Source organism: Miniopterus schreibersii, assembly GCF_964146895.1.
Source record: "Miniopterus schreibersii genome assembly, chromosome: 14".
In the NCBI taxonomy this organism is placed as follows: Eukaryota; Metazoa; Chordata; class Mammalia; order Chiroptera; family Miniopteridae; genus Miniopterus; species Miniopterus schreibersii.
In genome coordinates, this window is record NC_138114.1 from 42,180,045 (window position 1) to 42,195,769 (window position 15,725).

Genomic DNA, 15,725 nt, shown 5'->3' on the forward strand with positions numbered 1-15,725 from the left:
TCAACAGGGAATGCAGATTCAATGCAAAGCAATTGTAAAGTAAAATTGTAAACTTTGCGAAAGATGTTGGACATCATAAAGTCAATGCAAGTGATAAAAAAAATTGCTGGCATCATATACAAAGGCAATGGCATCAGCATCTAGTGGAAAAAGAGAAAATTGGACAAGTATAATTGTAGGTACCTCAAAATGTTTTAACTCTCAAGGATTAAGCGGGGATTTGGGAAAATTAATGAAGCCTTTGAATATTTCTGATAAAAGAAGTCTTTTAAAAATAATTGGTCTGAGTACTTAACTAAGATACAAAAAGCATTCATTATAAAAGAAATTATGGATAAACCTTCCTACATTAAAATTAAGAATGTCTGCTTCTCAAAAGAAGTTATAAAGAAAGCAAAGCACAATTTTATATATACAGGGGTGGGAAAAAGTAGGTTTACAGTTGTGAGTATGCAAAACAATTTATTCTTGTATTATTATTTATTAATTATTGTATTATTTTGCCAGGAACACTTGTAAACTAGGGAACATGCGCAAGAATGTTCATAGTAATATTGTTGATAAACACAAAACCCTGGAAACAACCCAAATACCCACCAATAGGAAAATGAATAAATTGTGGAATTCTCACCCAATAGAATGAATGACATGAACAGAAACACACACCATCAATAAATCTTAGAAACACCATGTTGAGTAAAACAAGCCAAAGAAAACTAGCTACATTTGGATATATTTTTATAAAGCTCAAAGCAAAACAAAGTTAAATAATAGATATTTGCTGAAACTATATGAAAAAATCTGGGGAGTGATAATGGGATTCAGAATGGTGCTTACCTTGGTTGATGCGTAGGTACAGGGATGGGATGGAGAAGGAAGTGCACAGATTCCAGGTATTTGATGATGTTCTATTTCATTTTATTATTATGCTTTATAGTTATATATGCTATATATTCTTTTGTATGGTTGTTACATAATAAAAATTTAAGAAAAAGTTGTACTACAGAAGTCAGATATATGAAGGAAGTAAAATTGTAGTATACAGTGCTGTTATGTCAAAAACCCAGTAATTTTAATAGATTATTTTTTTCCAGTAAGTAGTACATTAAAATTAAAATGTAAAATTTTAAATTATAAGACACATAAGCTTCTTTTTATGAGTATTAGATCAGTTTTCCAAGGAAAAAAATCTCATTCAAATTTTTTTCTTTACTACGTCTTATGGAAATTGGTCACATGTTAAGTGTATTGACCTTCTCTATTAAATCTGCCTTTTGATCGTGAGGCTCTTCTCTAATGTATTAATACAAGTGCTATTATTTCTACTATTATTCTCACCAAGATCCACCTAAACTATTTCCCTTCCTATGTTCCACCAAATGGGTTTCATCTCTAACTATGAATATACCCATACACCACACACTATTTCTGGCACCTCTTTGGGGGCCTGGCATTAGTCTTGTCTTCTTTTATGACTTAGCTATTTGCTTTTTCTCAACTCAATAGTAAGCTCCTTCAAGTTTTTGGCCTTTGTGTGAAATAGCACAATAATATGCATAGTGCTGGTACTAAATAGAAACTTAGTTGACTTGAATTTTCTAAGACCTGTTTTATTACAGGCTTTAAAAAAATCAACACTATCACTACTTAAAATATGCACACTCTTCACAGATATTAAATTGCTAGGTAAGATGCAAAGGTGAAATAAGTCAACTGTTTTGGTAATGAAGTTCAGGCTAATCTAGATGATTATATACTTTGTATAGGACTTCACAAACATATATTTGCATTTGGAAATAAAAGCCCTTGCAAAATGATCTCTGAAGAAAGCTTGTGCTGCGTCTATCAGAATGCACCAGCAGCATTTTTCCTATTGTTGCAAAAATGGTGAAGGTTAGTGCATGTAAATTTCTCATATGCCTCATAAAACACTTAATCATCTACATCCGAAGCCAAGAATCACTGTGTAACCAAGTAGTTCCCTGCTCATAAGGAACTCAGCTGTGTAATTCTGTTTCATCCCCAAATTCAGCATCTCCTCTCCTCTCCAGGGGGCTTTACTACTTCATGACATCATAAACAAAATAGGTCCGGAGTTCAGTTTAGCTGACATTTTTGTTATAAAGCTAATAAACAATAAAGTCCCAAGGTATGAGCCATTATTTTTTGCTTTTCTAAAGTTAGATAGACATGTAATATGTGTACAGAGTTTCTAATTTATTTTCCTACTAATGAAAACAGGCATTTTTAGATAAATTAGGCAGTGTTCTGGAGTTGCCTTTATATAGAGAGGAAAGCAATTTTGCTTAAGATTTGAAATCTGGCTTTAGTCTTTTGTAAAGAATTACGGAAAGGGATGGGAGTGTGGAAAAAAGACTGAAACCAAACAAAGAGGCAAAAATGTATTGCTTTTTTTTTTTTAGGTGTGGAAAAGAGTTATGTGTGCAATTATAATTTCTGTGTTTAAGGAGGCTGTTGGGAAAAAAATCAACACATTATTTAGTTTAGGACTGTAGTTTGAGTTATGATAGGACTTTTTTACTTCCATGTATCAACATGCACATGCACATACGCCAGTTTTCAGAGCCAATTAATTGAATACATCTGCAAGATTTATGAATTAAAAAAGCATTTGAAACCACTCACACTACTAGAAAACCACTACTAATATTTAACTAAGAGATCAAGATTGTGCATCAAGTGATTTTCTGAGTTATATATAATATAGAAAATGAAAATATTTAGCTCAAAGTTTTGAAACTTACAGTACCGGTGAATTATACAAATTCTGCTAACTGGAAGATGTTACCCAATGGCCTAACTCAAGTAGAAGTTCTCAACATAAACATATCTTACCTACTAAAAGACAGTAAATGGGCAGTGTGCTGACAATATAATTGGAAGCAACAGAATTACTGAGCCCCTAGAATGAGTAGAACATAACAGTAGATATGAGAGATATATGGAAAAATCACTGTGGTTCTGAACCTAAAGGCTCATAGTGCAATTGGAGAGAAAGAATGGATTCATAAAGATTAAATACTGAAGCAACATAAACGGCATCTGTTGACATTTTGGTAAAGAGATTTTCTGTGTATGCATTGGTTCTGGGATTTTAAAAAAACGACCTTCATCTTGAACCCACTGGCTGAGCTAGAGTGAAGACAGACTGTGTCTCTTTCCTGGGAGTACCTGATAGCCAAGCATCTGCGTGGGCGGCTTTCACCACGGTGGGTGTCGATAAGCGCGCGTCTTTGGCTCGGGAGGAAAGCGGCCTGTTTCACACGGGTTAGCTAGGTCCCCGGGGAGGCGATTATCCCCACAGCTCACCCAAGCGAACCGATGACTCCAAGGTGAGCAGAATCAATGCACTGGCATTTGCTGAACAGATTCGGATTAAAGCAGAATTAATTAGTTCCTCTTAGTTACTGCCTCGAGTAGGCGAGCTGAGGAAGAAGAGGGGCTAAGTGCACAGTGAATGTGAACTGCCTGCTGTTTTCAGCTGAAGGTGCAAAGCAAAAGGCAGGGACTGCAAACAGACAGTGACTATAAAATTATAGCTCGGTGGGCAAAGGAGTTCTGTGAGCAATTCAGTTTCTTCCTCGGAATTGTACCCGGAATAGCCCTGACTCTTATTTGCATAGACTGTTCAGAATGTAGACTTTAATTTATTGTCAGATAAAATAGAAATACCTGAAGCCTGAGTGATTCTGTGAGTTTCCAGTATGGGGTCAGAGACTATCACCATGTAATGACAGCATTATTTGAAGCTAATACTGTAATTAATTTCTTACTGCTCTACTCAGCCAATATTGACAACAAACCGTAGTGTTATCCGGTATAACTTGGTGGAGACCCTTGTAACAGAAGAATCCGTGACCATGTCTGACAGTCTGTCCAACTGAGAGACTGGGATATCTAGAAGAGAACATAATTTTAAGAATGGGCATCGCACTGTTAATGTGCGTAAGACATACTCAGCCAAAGAGAAAGCTAGTCTCTTGGTGTTAGTAGTCTAGCCTTTTTTCTGGTATAGCTGTTCATAAAGTAACTTAAGGAGGGAGGCATGCTACAAGACCATATTGATGTATGTTATGAACAAACTCTGAATAAAGAAATGCCAACCTGAAGATGCAATCTTTCACTGGTGGGGAAATAATAAACTAGTTATGATTTTTCTTATGATGTTTCACTGACATATGGTGCTTCTAAACCAGCGACAAATTAATTGACTTGGTTTCAAAAGAACTGGAGGTGGCCAAATGAAGGAGGACAGTATATGTATCACAAGGCAGCTGGTTCTGCCACTGCCGGCGTATGGAGACAATATACATGGGGCAGCAAATGAGTCTCTGTTGCATAAGATAGATTCTCTTTATAATAGAATTGCATGCTTTGTCTCTAAATGGGGTTATTATACACACCATTGCACAATGTTTGAAGAGCTTGGTTGGCCCTTAAAGAGGGTTAGGAGAGAAATAAATTGGAAAACAATCGTACTTAAGACCTTCAATCCATCAAACACTTCATATTTATCTAAATTACTCGCACGTTCTCCCAAAATACAAATCTGTATGATACACACAGCTAGAATGTTAATGCTGACCAGCCTTCCCTTCGGTTAGGCCAGGCTTTCCACTGTAAGCGTAGACCAGCATGATGCCCGCGGGAGCCTGGCGGTGTATTTCAGCCCTGCCCCCCTTCCCCTCCCTCTGCTCTTCACACACTCCGCTGTCACCACTCGCACGCCACTCACCCCGGCTTATTTAACTCTCGGAACTTTTTGACTTTGGATACTCAGGCAGGTCTCGTGCTAATTTACTCAGTGTCTTCACTCTTCTCCACACCTGTGGGTCCTCACTGTTCAGTCGCTGAATTATCTGCTAGAATAAATCCATTTCAACTCACAGCCTCTAAAACCCCAGGAAGCTATAAGAAAGCGACAGGATAAGTGGCACCACTCGTTACTCTCTGTGTGAAGATTGCACGTCCTGTGAGAGGACATGGGCAAGACTCACTCAGATGGTGTAGGTCAGGGGAGGTGGCAGCTGAGTCATGCTCTTCCTGCTAAAGCCCTCTAACCTGGCTTCGAACCTGGCGCTGTGCTTCTAGTGATATGATCCTGTAGCCTTTAGGACTTATGGAGCTCAGTTTGATCTAGGTTGTGTTAGGGTTATAACATGCTTTCAAGCCCCAGAGGGGGTGTTGCACGGAAAAGCGACATCCAGTATCTCACGATGAGGTCTTTGACTTGTCACGGGACTTTGAATGCACCATTCATTCCTGTTGACCTTGGGATTCTCTCGCCTAGGGGGTGAGGTAACAATATTTGCTGCTTCCAGCTTTTCTTCCGTGTCTCTTTCCTCCCTCCCTCCCTGGAACCATTGAAAAGAATTACGCCTGTGAAACATGTGAAGGTTTTTGGAGTGAGACTGTCTTTCCCGTTTAAGACATTGTCCTCTCCCAAGCCGATTGTGGGGTTCTTTGCTTTTCACATCTGCCTGTATTCTGGCCTAGAGAAAGGTGAGCGGAAGAAATGGACAAAACAGCCTCATGGACTTCTCCACACACCTATCGCCCTTTCCAAACTGAATCTTGAAGCCTTGCCAGAAGTGTTATTTTCCCAACAGAGCAGGCATTAAGTGGCTACAGAAAGTAAACTCACCTCTGATATCTTTCTCATTGCTTGCTACACCTACTTACCGGGAAGATTGTATTTATTATAAGGCATACAACAAAGGAAAAGCGCCGCTTCGTAATTCGATCTGTTGATGTTTTCCTCTTTTGCATGCGTGGGCTTTTGGATTTCCTTGTCATTTCTGGAATTATTATTATTATTATTAACCCTCACCCAAGGATATGATTTTCATTGATTCTAGAGGGAGAGTAAGGGCGGGGGGGGGGAGGAGAGAAACATTGATGTGAAAAACATCAGTTGGTTGCCTCCCACATGCATCTCGACTGGGGATCAAACCTGCAAACTGGGCATGTGGCCTGACTGGGAATTGAACCCACGACCCTGCGGTGCATGGGACGGTGGATGCTCTAATGAACTGAGCCACAGTGACCAGGGCTGGAATTATTTCTTAAATGGTGGGTATTGTGTTGCTAAGTGTATTTCTCCAGAAGCTTATTCCATCCAACTAATTTTTAAGTTACATACATTCTTGACAATAAAGCCATGTTATTTATAATAAAGTTTCTATAATTTGGCCAGAGAAAATAAAAGAAAAAAACAACTAAGACAAATGGTAACCATGACTATTAATGAATTTTCTCTTACTATTTTTTAAAATGACTTTTCTGTTCTTAGGCAAAAACAGATTATTTGATGACAATGCTAAGAATACTTAACTCTAGGTAAAAAAATCATTTCCATTTGACTGGATGGTTCATTTAATGAGAAGGCTTTTATTTATATCTTGCTCTTTTAGCATAATTATCTTAAGAAAATAATATGTACAGAGACAAATGAGTAGAGACTAGACACTAGTCTTTATCAGTGTTCAAATTAGTGCAGTTTCAAGGAAAGAGAATCTAGAATTGAAATGTCTTAGAAAAAAAATCTTTGCTTGTATGTAGTATCTTTAGTTCAAGGATCTGAAAACACATTACAAGCAATTCAACTTTAGGGTACAAATGGGAATTCTATATTGTTTATCGGTTAAATTAAGTTACTGAACCGTGATTTGCTTTGGGTTCCTAGGAAGTCCTTCCTTTTAAGTCTCCAAATTTGCATATCCTAGTTTTCCTGGATTTTTTTAACCTATTCCCTCAAACCATTTCCACATCTCTCTTCTTCTCATGTCATATTTCCTAAAGGACTCATTTTCTTTACTTTCTGCTTTTAAGTTGCTCCTCAACCTCCGTGACTTTTGCACCCCAAATGCTACTGCGACTTTCTCAAAAAGGTCGGTGGTGCTGTCCGAACTGCCCACCCCAAGGCCACTTCAGTCCCTCGTCTCTTTCTTCTCTGTACCCCATTTGATGTCACTGACCACTTCTCATTCTTCCCTTTTTAAACGTCTATCTTTTCTTGGTTTGGGGGACATTCAGTTACTCTGCTTTATTTTCTTTCTCTGGATCTTTCTTCCTTTCCCACCCCACATATGCTGGCTCTTCCCCAAACCTGGATGTCCCGGCTCACCCTGTAAGCCATCCTGGCTGATGAACCCACTCTCAGGGCTCTAGCGGGGCCCTACCCCTCGCTCCAACTTGCTCCTCAGTTCTCAGCTCAGGGGTATTTTCAACTCCTCCTGTACATATCTTAGAGGGCCCCAAGCTCAACATGCCCCAAACCCGCCGATTATCAGGGGAGAATACAGTAGCAGTTCCCTTCCCTTTCCCCTTCCCCCGGTACCGTCCCCTCGCCTGGCCTCTCTGTCCCCATTACCATCGCGCTCCAGCCCCCACATGTCCACGTGAGAGTCGTCTTGGCTCTTGCTCCCCCCGACTTCACTTGTCCCACCATGTAGCAAGCCCCGCTGATCCTGCCTCAGAAATGCCTTCACATCTGCCTCCCTTCCACCCCAACCAGTTGCCTTGGGCCCAGCTTTTCTTCGTGGAGCTTGTGCTGGTGCCCTGGGCAGTCCCCTCACACTTCTCTCTGCTTTGCTGCTGGAGTTACGGCCGTCCCTCGGTGATCTGCTCCGGGAGACCGTCCGACTTTGGAAACGTTGGAAAACTGAGGGATCCACAGCCGACAGCTGGGCCTCAGGATCTTGGCCTCAGCAGAAGCCGTGGGGCATGTTCGACTTCCGAGGCGTGTTCGAAAACCGAGGCATTTCCTCCCGGGTTTATGGCGTTCGTAATCCGAAATGTTCGTCCACAGAGATGTTTGAAAACCGAGGCAGCGCTGTACTCCTCTGAAGACAAACCCAGGCGTGGCTCAGCGTTGGCTCCATGGGGTCCCAAACTACATCCTGTGTGACACACGCAGTCCAGCTGCAGCCAGCGAGCTCTCTTCACGCCGCTCCTCCCTCCTCCTGCCCTGAGCGCCTGCTGCCTGGACTCACCACGAGCTGCCCTGTCACTAAACCTTGGCCCTCAAAGCTCTTCTTTTCTCTCTCTGCTTGGGGAAACTCCTCATTCTCCAAGGGACAATTTAGGCACCTTTTCTGTGAAATCCACCCCCAACTCTTGCAGCCAGAATTAGCCACTCCTTGCCTTTATACACGCTTCGTCGAGATCTCCAATCACCGCCCTTGTCTCTCAGTCCTGTGACCGTAAATTTAGGTAGAAAGGGAGTTTCTCATCCTTACCTGCCACATTATTTATACCTAAATGCCGGGCACACCGTAGCCCTTGGATCAGGTCAGTCTGACGCATGATTGAGTGAACCTGTGGGTGAGTGGAATCAGCACGGAGCCGTGAAGTAGCTTAGGATGGTCCCGAACCATGGAGGCCACGCTGCTAAAGGCGCTTCCCTTGTCTTGCTGGGCTGTTAATCTCCGCCGCTAACGTCCGCTTTCGGTCTGTCCACCAGGAAAAGGAGAAACTGTACGTGGAACTAAAGCACATCCTGGCCCGGCAGCCGGGCCCCGAGGCTGCAGAGCAGCTGCAGATCTACCGCAAAACGCTGCGTGAGAAGAGCAAGCAGCTGAAGGTGAGCAGCCACTGCCCTTTCCCGGCCAAACCCCTGGGCGCACACCTGGGCAAGGCCGCTGCGCTGCTCGAGGAGCCGGGCTCCCCAATGCCATGCTCCCCCCGGGTCAGCCTTTTATCCCCCCGCTCCCAGGAGCGGCGCAGCAAGTCAGAGCCACCTCTCTGCTCCTGGACTAATACACCCCACGATTCTCCATCTCCGGAGCGGGAGGCGAGCAAGTGCGGGAAAAGCAGGGGAGAGGATGATGGCAGTGGGATGGAAATTTGGGGGCGGGGTCTGGATGGATGTTCTCGATGGTTTAGAGGACCTGGGTGGCGGGGAAGAGCCGAGGAAACACGCTAACACCATTGCCCGCTGAGGGAGACCGTTGTGCCAAAGCAGGTTTCTGCGCTTCTGTTTCCCTTGAAATAACGCAAGGCCCCAGCCACGCTCCAGCCCCAGGCCTTGCACCGTGACCACCTATCCAACAAATCACCACGAAAGGGAAATAAAACCGTGAGCGGTCCTCTTAGCATAAATTCCCTTCTAAGTGACATAAGCTCAATTGGAGGGATGGAATATTTTACTATCACACGGGCCCTTTTAAATGTTTTCTAAAAAACCTGTGAATTCCCATTATATTTTGAGCTTTACCTCCTGCGTGAGTACTTCGATATTCTTGGCATGTCAGGGAAGTCTCATACACTCATGTGCACAGAATGCAGCACACGCCAGCTGAATTCTGGCACTTACCTGCGCGCCGAGGGTAACAATTATTGCCTTTCTGCCTGCGGTAAAATAGATGCCAGCCTACCAATGTAGTGCTAATCCCGTCACAAAGAGGACAGTGCAGAGGTGCATCCATTTAGTTAATAGAGGCAGGTGAAACAGCAGTCTAGTGAGAACATTAATTTGCAGCTTACCACTCTTAAGTATTCATCTCACATCATCATCCTGAGACATAATTTGAGTTTGGCATGAGGCGTAACAAAGTACAAGCTTGTTTTCTCAGGGATGGGTACAGATTAGAAAAGCACATGTCTGTCTTTACACTGCTGTCAGACAGCCACACGTAGCACTCAGTTGCATTCAGTGGCTCACAGGAGCCCTTTGCCACTTTAACCCTTTATTTCAGGAGATCCAGATTTTTGCTCTGAATGAGATGTGACCATTGGCGGAAGAGGCTCAGAGGGGATGGTGCTGAACCTCTCAGCCAGTTTGTTCTCATTATCTGGACTCTTTCTTAGGAAATTCCATGTTCACTGTTTGCAAACAAGGTCTTGGGTCCCAAGAGATTAACTATGAAGACAGGTTTTATTCCAACATGAAAACCATACTCTTTAGCTCATGGTAACATATTCAGGATCATTTCCCCAGCAATTAAGAGGAAGGGGTTCAGAAGCAGATGAACACTCAAAAGACAAAGAGCCCTCCTTTGAACCAATTTTTAGAATAGCGAGCAAGAGGAAAAACAAATCCAGGTCTATTGCGTGCCCCTTGGAACAATAGCCTGTCTTTTCTCCCCTCGGTTGTTGCAGGGAGCACCCCTAGCTTTGGCATGCTTTCCACGTTTCGTTCCGATGAGTAAATTTCCACTCTTCTTGCCCAGGCTGAGATCAGTAGCATCTGCTGAACCCCACAATGGAAGAAGCAGACAGGCTTCTCTCACAGCCCCTCACGTGGCTTCGACTCTCCATGCACATGTATAGCTCCCCGATTCCTAGAGGAAAGTGTCCCAGTGCTGGGATAAAGCAAGGGCCTGTGCATAGTCCCAGTGAATACAATAAAGAGGTGACAGGCATTCAGCAGAAAACACATACATTGAATTCCTACTCAGTGGGGTGGTGGCAGGATGATTTCAAAACATCTTTTTTTTTTCACCATACTTTTGAGAGGAATCACACTCCCTAGTGTTGCCGTTCTTGAATGTTTCCTAAAAAAGGCTTTAAAGGACCATTTTATACTGTTTGTCTGGGATTTTTTTCTGTCTGTCCTAACAGTATTCCTCGAAACGCATTACACCACTTATATGCGAGCCTGTTGAATTTTCCCTGAGAGTTCTCCTTTTAAGCAGGCGAATGAGGTTTCATTTAAATCCAAAGAATTTATATGCATATATGCATAACCCGTGGACACAGCAGTGTGGTGAAGGCCTGGGGCAGGGAGCGGGTGCGGGGTGGAAGGGGTTAATGGGGAAAAAGGGGGACATCTGTAATACTTTCAACAATAAAGATAAATTAAAAAAAAAATAAATTTGTCCTTGGCCCCTAGGTGGTTTGGTTCAATGGTTAGAGGGTTGGCCCATGGACTGAAGGGTCTCAGGTTTGATTCCGGTCAAGGGCTCGATCCCCAACTGGGCTCCGGAGGGGAGTATGCCACGGGAGGCAACCAATCCATGTGTCTCTCTCACATTGATGTTTCTCTCTCCCACTTCTGGAAAGCAATGGGGAAAAATATCCTCCAGTGAGGATTAAAAAAATAATAATAATAAAAAATAAATTTGTCCCCGGATTATGAGTCTTCAGCCCTCAGTCAGATTTTTACCCAGACGCAGGCCTTGGCCTGGTAGAAGCATGCAGATTAACTGTTAAGCTGGGCTTGGTTTTGTATCTCTAGCCCCACTGAGGGAAATGGGCAGCAGGTTAAAGAGATTTTTCAGAAAAAACATACTGTCTAACTGCGTATCTTCTGTTAATGCTGTTTTACTTGCCATGTCAGGTTATGTCTTCAGAACTGAATATGTATGAATCACAGAGTGAAGAATATAAGTTTGAGCTGGGAAAACTTAGCAACGAACTAATGAATTTAAAGAAGAAATACCTCGCTCAGAAACGTAAAGAACACCTTCAGAAGTAAGACTCAGACACATGTTCTAATTTTGTTGTGCCTCTTACCTGCTGATGAGAAAGTATTTGGTATACAGTTGCAGAGTGACAGATTTCACTGGGGTAAACTAGGTCACAGGGTGAGCAATTGGCATTTTACAGGTTACTCACTGGGCATGTATCAGAGCAAGAGCAGTATCTCAGCCGATACTGAGGCCTGTCCTTAGGACCCTAACAGGGATCCATTAATATCTGTTCACTGGTGCACTTAATGTGGAACAGAGGAAACATAGTGTGATTTTTTCCCTCCTCCACACTGTCTCACAGTTTGGAGATAATCACGCCATAATTACGTTTGCAAATGAGGTTCACAGTCAGTCTTGTGCTGGCTGAAGTATATTCACATTTAAACCACAGGTAATTTTGCCAGTGGGTCTGGGATCTGGGCTTGGTAAAGCTGTTCTTTCTATAATATAGCTGTACCACTGTACTTACGAGGAGTTCGTGAGTAATTTTCACCTACGATTTAGATAAACTGTCTCTGAACCAGCTCTGAGTCTAGTGACTGACTTAAGTATCTGCACTGGGGTATTGATGGGAGCTCTCCTTCCTCTAGGAGATGATAATGCTGGTGCCAGGTTTACATTTTGCTTTTCAGGATGCCCACATGTCAATGAGTAAATGTTCTCTTCATCTGTTATTATTTGCCTGACCTGAAGGTGAGAGACAGCAGGCCCACATCAGTAGGTTTGGACCTTGGTTTGGCTGTGTGACTGTCCAAATGACCCAGTTCGTTCTAGTGTGGCTCGCGTTATGGGCTGAAAGTCAAGCTTGGTATTTCTTCCACATGGGCATTTCAGGGACACGGCGAAAGCGGGTTTGAGTGCACCTGCCTAGGATTCATTAGTGGCAAACAGCTATTTAAAGAAACTGGATGCAAATTCATTCGCCAGTAAAAATCAACCCTTCTTATAAATCAGAATGTTCCCTATTCTACATTTCAGTGTCAGTTTCTTGGTAGAATAAAATAAGCTAAGAATTATAGCTAATTTAGGTGAGTCTGTCTTAATGTGTGGGTCTAGAACTATCAGAATCTCTGGGGAGACTTATTAAACAGCAGGTCCCCAGCCCCCATTTCCAGGTATTTGGATTCAGCAGGCTCTGGAGGAGCCTCAGAAATCTGTGATTTAATCACCCCATGGGTGATTTTCATGCATACTGAGGTTTGAGAACCACAGATATTAATGCTGTGAATTAAATGAGTGTCGGAGTAGAAATATTGTGGTTTTCTTTTAGGAAGCTAAAAGTCATGCTTATGAAGTATCAACATGGCTAGTTTCCACATGAGGCAGGTGTCTAGCTCAGTGGCCTCCAAACTTTTGGGTTGCACACCCTTATCAGTAAAATACTTTTGAACTTGCAGCCCCCAATATATATGCATGCATATAGTTTTTAAAATACATTTTTATTTTAGAATGATTTTTTTTACCTCCAATATATTTTAATTTATAAACTACATGCAAATATTATTGTCACTTTGTGAGTAATTATTATTAAAGTGATATTTTGAATATTTAAGGATACAATATAAATAGAAACTCTATTATCTTCTTTTCACTCCCCAGTGGGTCATCTCACCCATCTTCTAGATGTCATGGACTACATTTTGGAGACCAGCAGTATAATGCACACAGCTACAAACAGCTAGCTTGGCTGAACTGTTAATTATCTTTTTAGAGCTGATTAACTTCTCTGCGTTGGCGCTGGGGTTTGGCCTAGTCTCCTTTGACGGCAATGATCCCCCTCTGCCACAGTATTTTGGACACAGGGAGCATGCTGAGCCAATAGAGGGCGCCCCTCTGTGAGCTCAGCTCTTCCCAACTTCCCATCCACTAGAACTGCAGGGCCCCAGCCACGTGCCACCTGTAGCTATTTAAATTTAGATTAATTACAATGAAGTCAAATTAAAAATCCAGTTCCTTAGTTGCATTAGTTATGTTTCCACTGCTTAATAGCCGCCCTTGGCTAGTGGACACCGCCTCGATGCAGAGCTTTTCCATCACCAGATAGCGCTGCTCTCGAAGAACCTTTGCCTTTACCTGTCCCCTCATTACTTGTAGCCGCTCTGACCTGGTTAGAATGTCACTGGTGGTTCCATTTAGTCGGGGATCCATAAACTGGAGGTAGAGAGATGAGTTCAGAGGAGAAGTGCAAAAAAGTATTAAAGGGACTGAAGGAAAATAAGCCAAGGCAAAAACAAAAGTGCTGAGATGGTTTAGATTGGAAAGAGAAAGGCTGAAGGGAGTCATTATGATGGTCTATAAATACATGAAAAAGAGACTATAAAGGAGGCATTATTCCCATTAGTCAGCTTAGGCCAAGCCAGAAGCCTAAGCAGCATAAGTTCCTTCAGAGAGGAAAATGGGGTTATTTAAGGCAAGAGGGGGCAAGGGAGGGGAGCGCTGCCTACGTGTAACAGCGTTGGGAGGAAGACAAGTTGCCAGGGTACTTGAAGGAATCTGCTTTGCTGGATCCACTCAAGGCTAAAGCTTTTGTTCTACTTATGGAGGATTTTTAAAATGATAATATCAATTCTATTAAGAGACAGATGGATTGATTAACCAATCCTTTACAGGTTCTTTCCAAATGGAATAATTTAGAATAATCTCTGTGGATGTTCTCCCCACACATGCACTTTATAAAATAACTCATATCATTTTTACCTTTTTGCCTTTCCCCCCCCCCCCCCCAAACACTCCTTTTATCATGCTTCTGTCCCAGCCTGTACCTCACCCACCTGCCCCTGACTCCCCTACCCTGGACCCCCCAGGCTGGTCTAGGGTCTGAAGTACCAGTCAGATTTTCCCCCAAAATGTAGATTCATTCCCTTAAGGCAAATCATTCCTAGTTGTTAAATCTAATTGGTTTTGGTCTTAGTAGTTTGCTTAATTTTTATTTTAAAACAGGATTCCAAAGTTGATTTCCATAAGACCCTTAATTACACAATAGGTAATTTGCGTAAATTTAAGTTACCTCTGTAGGAAACCTGAATGTGTATGTGTGTCTATTTAAAGGAGCTCTATATAGAAGATACATTGTAGATTTTAGGGTAGAACTCTCTTTATTGCCAAATGTACTGTCTTATTTATCTTTCCCAGGTTTTCTTGTATCTTAAACTCTTTTTACTAATAACTGCTGCTTGTATAAAATTACAGGAAAATTTGCTTTTATAAATGTCCAAGTTTGATGAAGATATCTTTGTGTGTGGGTGTGGAAACATTTATGTTTGTATTGGTACTTTGGAATATAAAAGTTGATAAATGATGAATTAGTCATTATAACTGAGCCAAGAAAAAGATTCTTCTGACTGATCTTTGGAACTAAGCCAGGGTTTTATAAAACAGGATGACTACAAATCAGAAGCCTTAAGCCCGTAGTGCTTGAGTTATAACGAGGTCTCCTATCCATCTTTAGATCAACATCAGGCTGGCACATTTCACTGTGTCTTTCCCTAATTCTATGTGTTATCAGCAAACACCCAGTTGGATTTTAAGAAACCACTTTGTCTGAAACTGAAAACTTTAATAAAGCCGTTTTCAGTGGCTCACTCACCCTCTGAACTTAAAGAACACCAAACTTAAAATAGAAAAAATATGTCCAGGAGGTTAACTTTCACCTCCTCTCTTACAGAAACAAGAACAGATCACCCATGGATCTCACCTACTCACTGGCCAAGCCAACTGGCCCTCGCTTTACAGGGGGTGGATTTCCCCTCCACAACTCATCCCAAGTGAAATCCTAACTCGAAGCTGCTGGCTGGGTCCAGTTGAACTACTCATGAAATTTGCTCTGGAACATTTTGGAGAATCTCTTTCCAACTCCTTAGATATTTATGGAAATCAGTGCTCAGATTACAGGATGGAAAGAAATGCAGAACTCTCATAGTTGTGTATTTATAAGAGTGATGACATTCTACTCGGTCCACATGGATATTAACAGATTGTAATTATATCTGTTCAATTAGGCTGTCCCATTGCATGAAGCAGATCTTTTGTTACTACCACGTTGATTGATTTGAAATGCGTCACATCTAGACACTCTGTATGGACGACGCTGTGGATCTTTATTTCTCTATCATAGACATTGGTGCATTTGAAGAGGTTTCATATGTAAAAAATATTTTTAAAATGCAGTGCATTCCTATTAATAAGAATCTATTTTAATTATTCCTACTTACAATTAAATAATTTTAATTTAATAATTAAAATTATTAAATCTACTTTAATTATCACTCTGAAAATAATTGTTTTCAGCAT

At 41.9% G+C, this 15,725-nt stretch overlaps 1 protein-coding gene across 1 annotated transcript in view; it reads left to right on the forward strand.

Annotated features, from left to right (window-relative positions):
* The window catches only part of CFAP58 (cilia and flagella associated protein 58), a gene marked incomplete at both ends in the record, with an annotated part of 82,967 nt that extends 67,756 nt beyond the window's left edge, over window positions 1-15,211 (forward strand). The window contains 3 exons of the mRNA XM_081157907.1: window positions 8,486-8,605; window positions 11,303-11,436; window positions 15,100-15,211. Coding sequence (XP_081014033.1) covers window positions 8,486-8,605; window positions 11,303-11,436; window positions 15,100-15,211 — 366 coding nt within the window. The remainder of the gene's footprint in view (window positions 1-8,485; window positions 8,606-11,302; window positions 11,437-15,099) is intronic.
* Window positions 15,212-15,725: the final 514 nt, after the last annotated feature.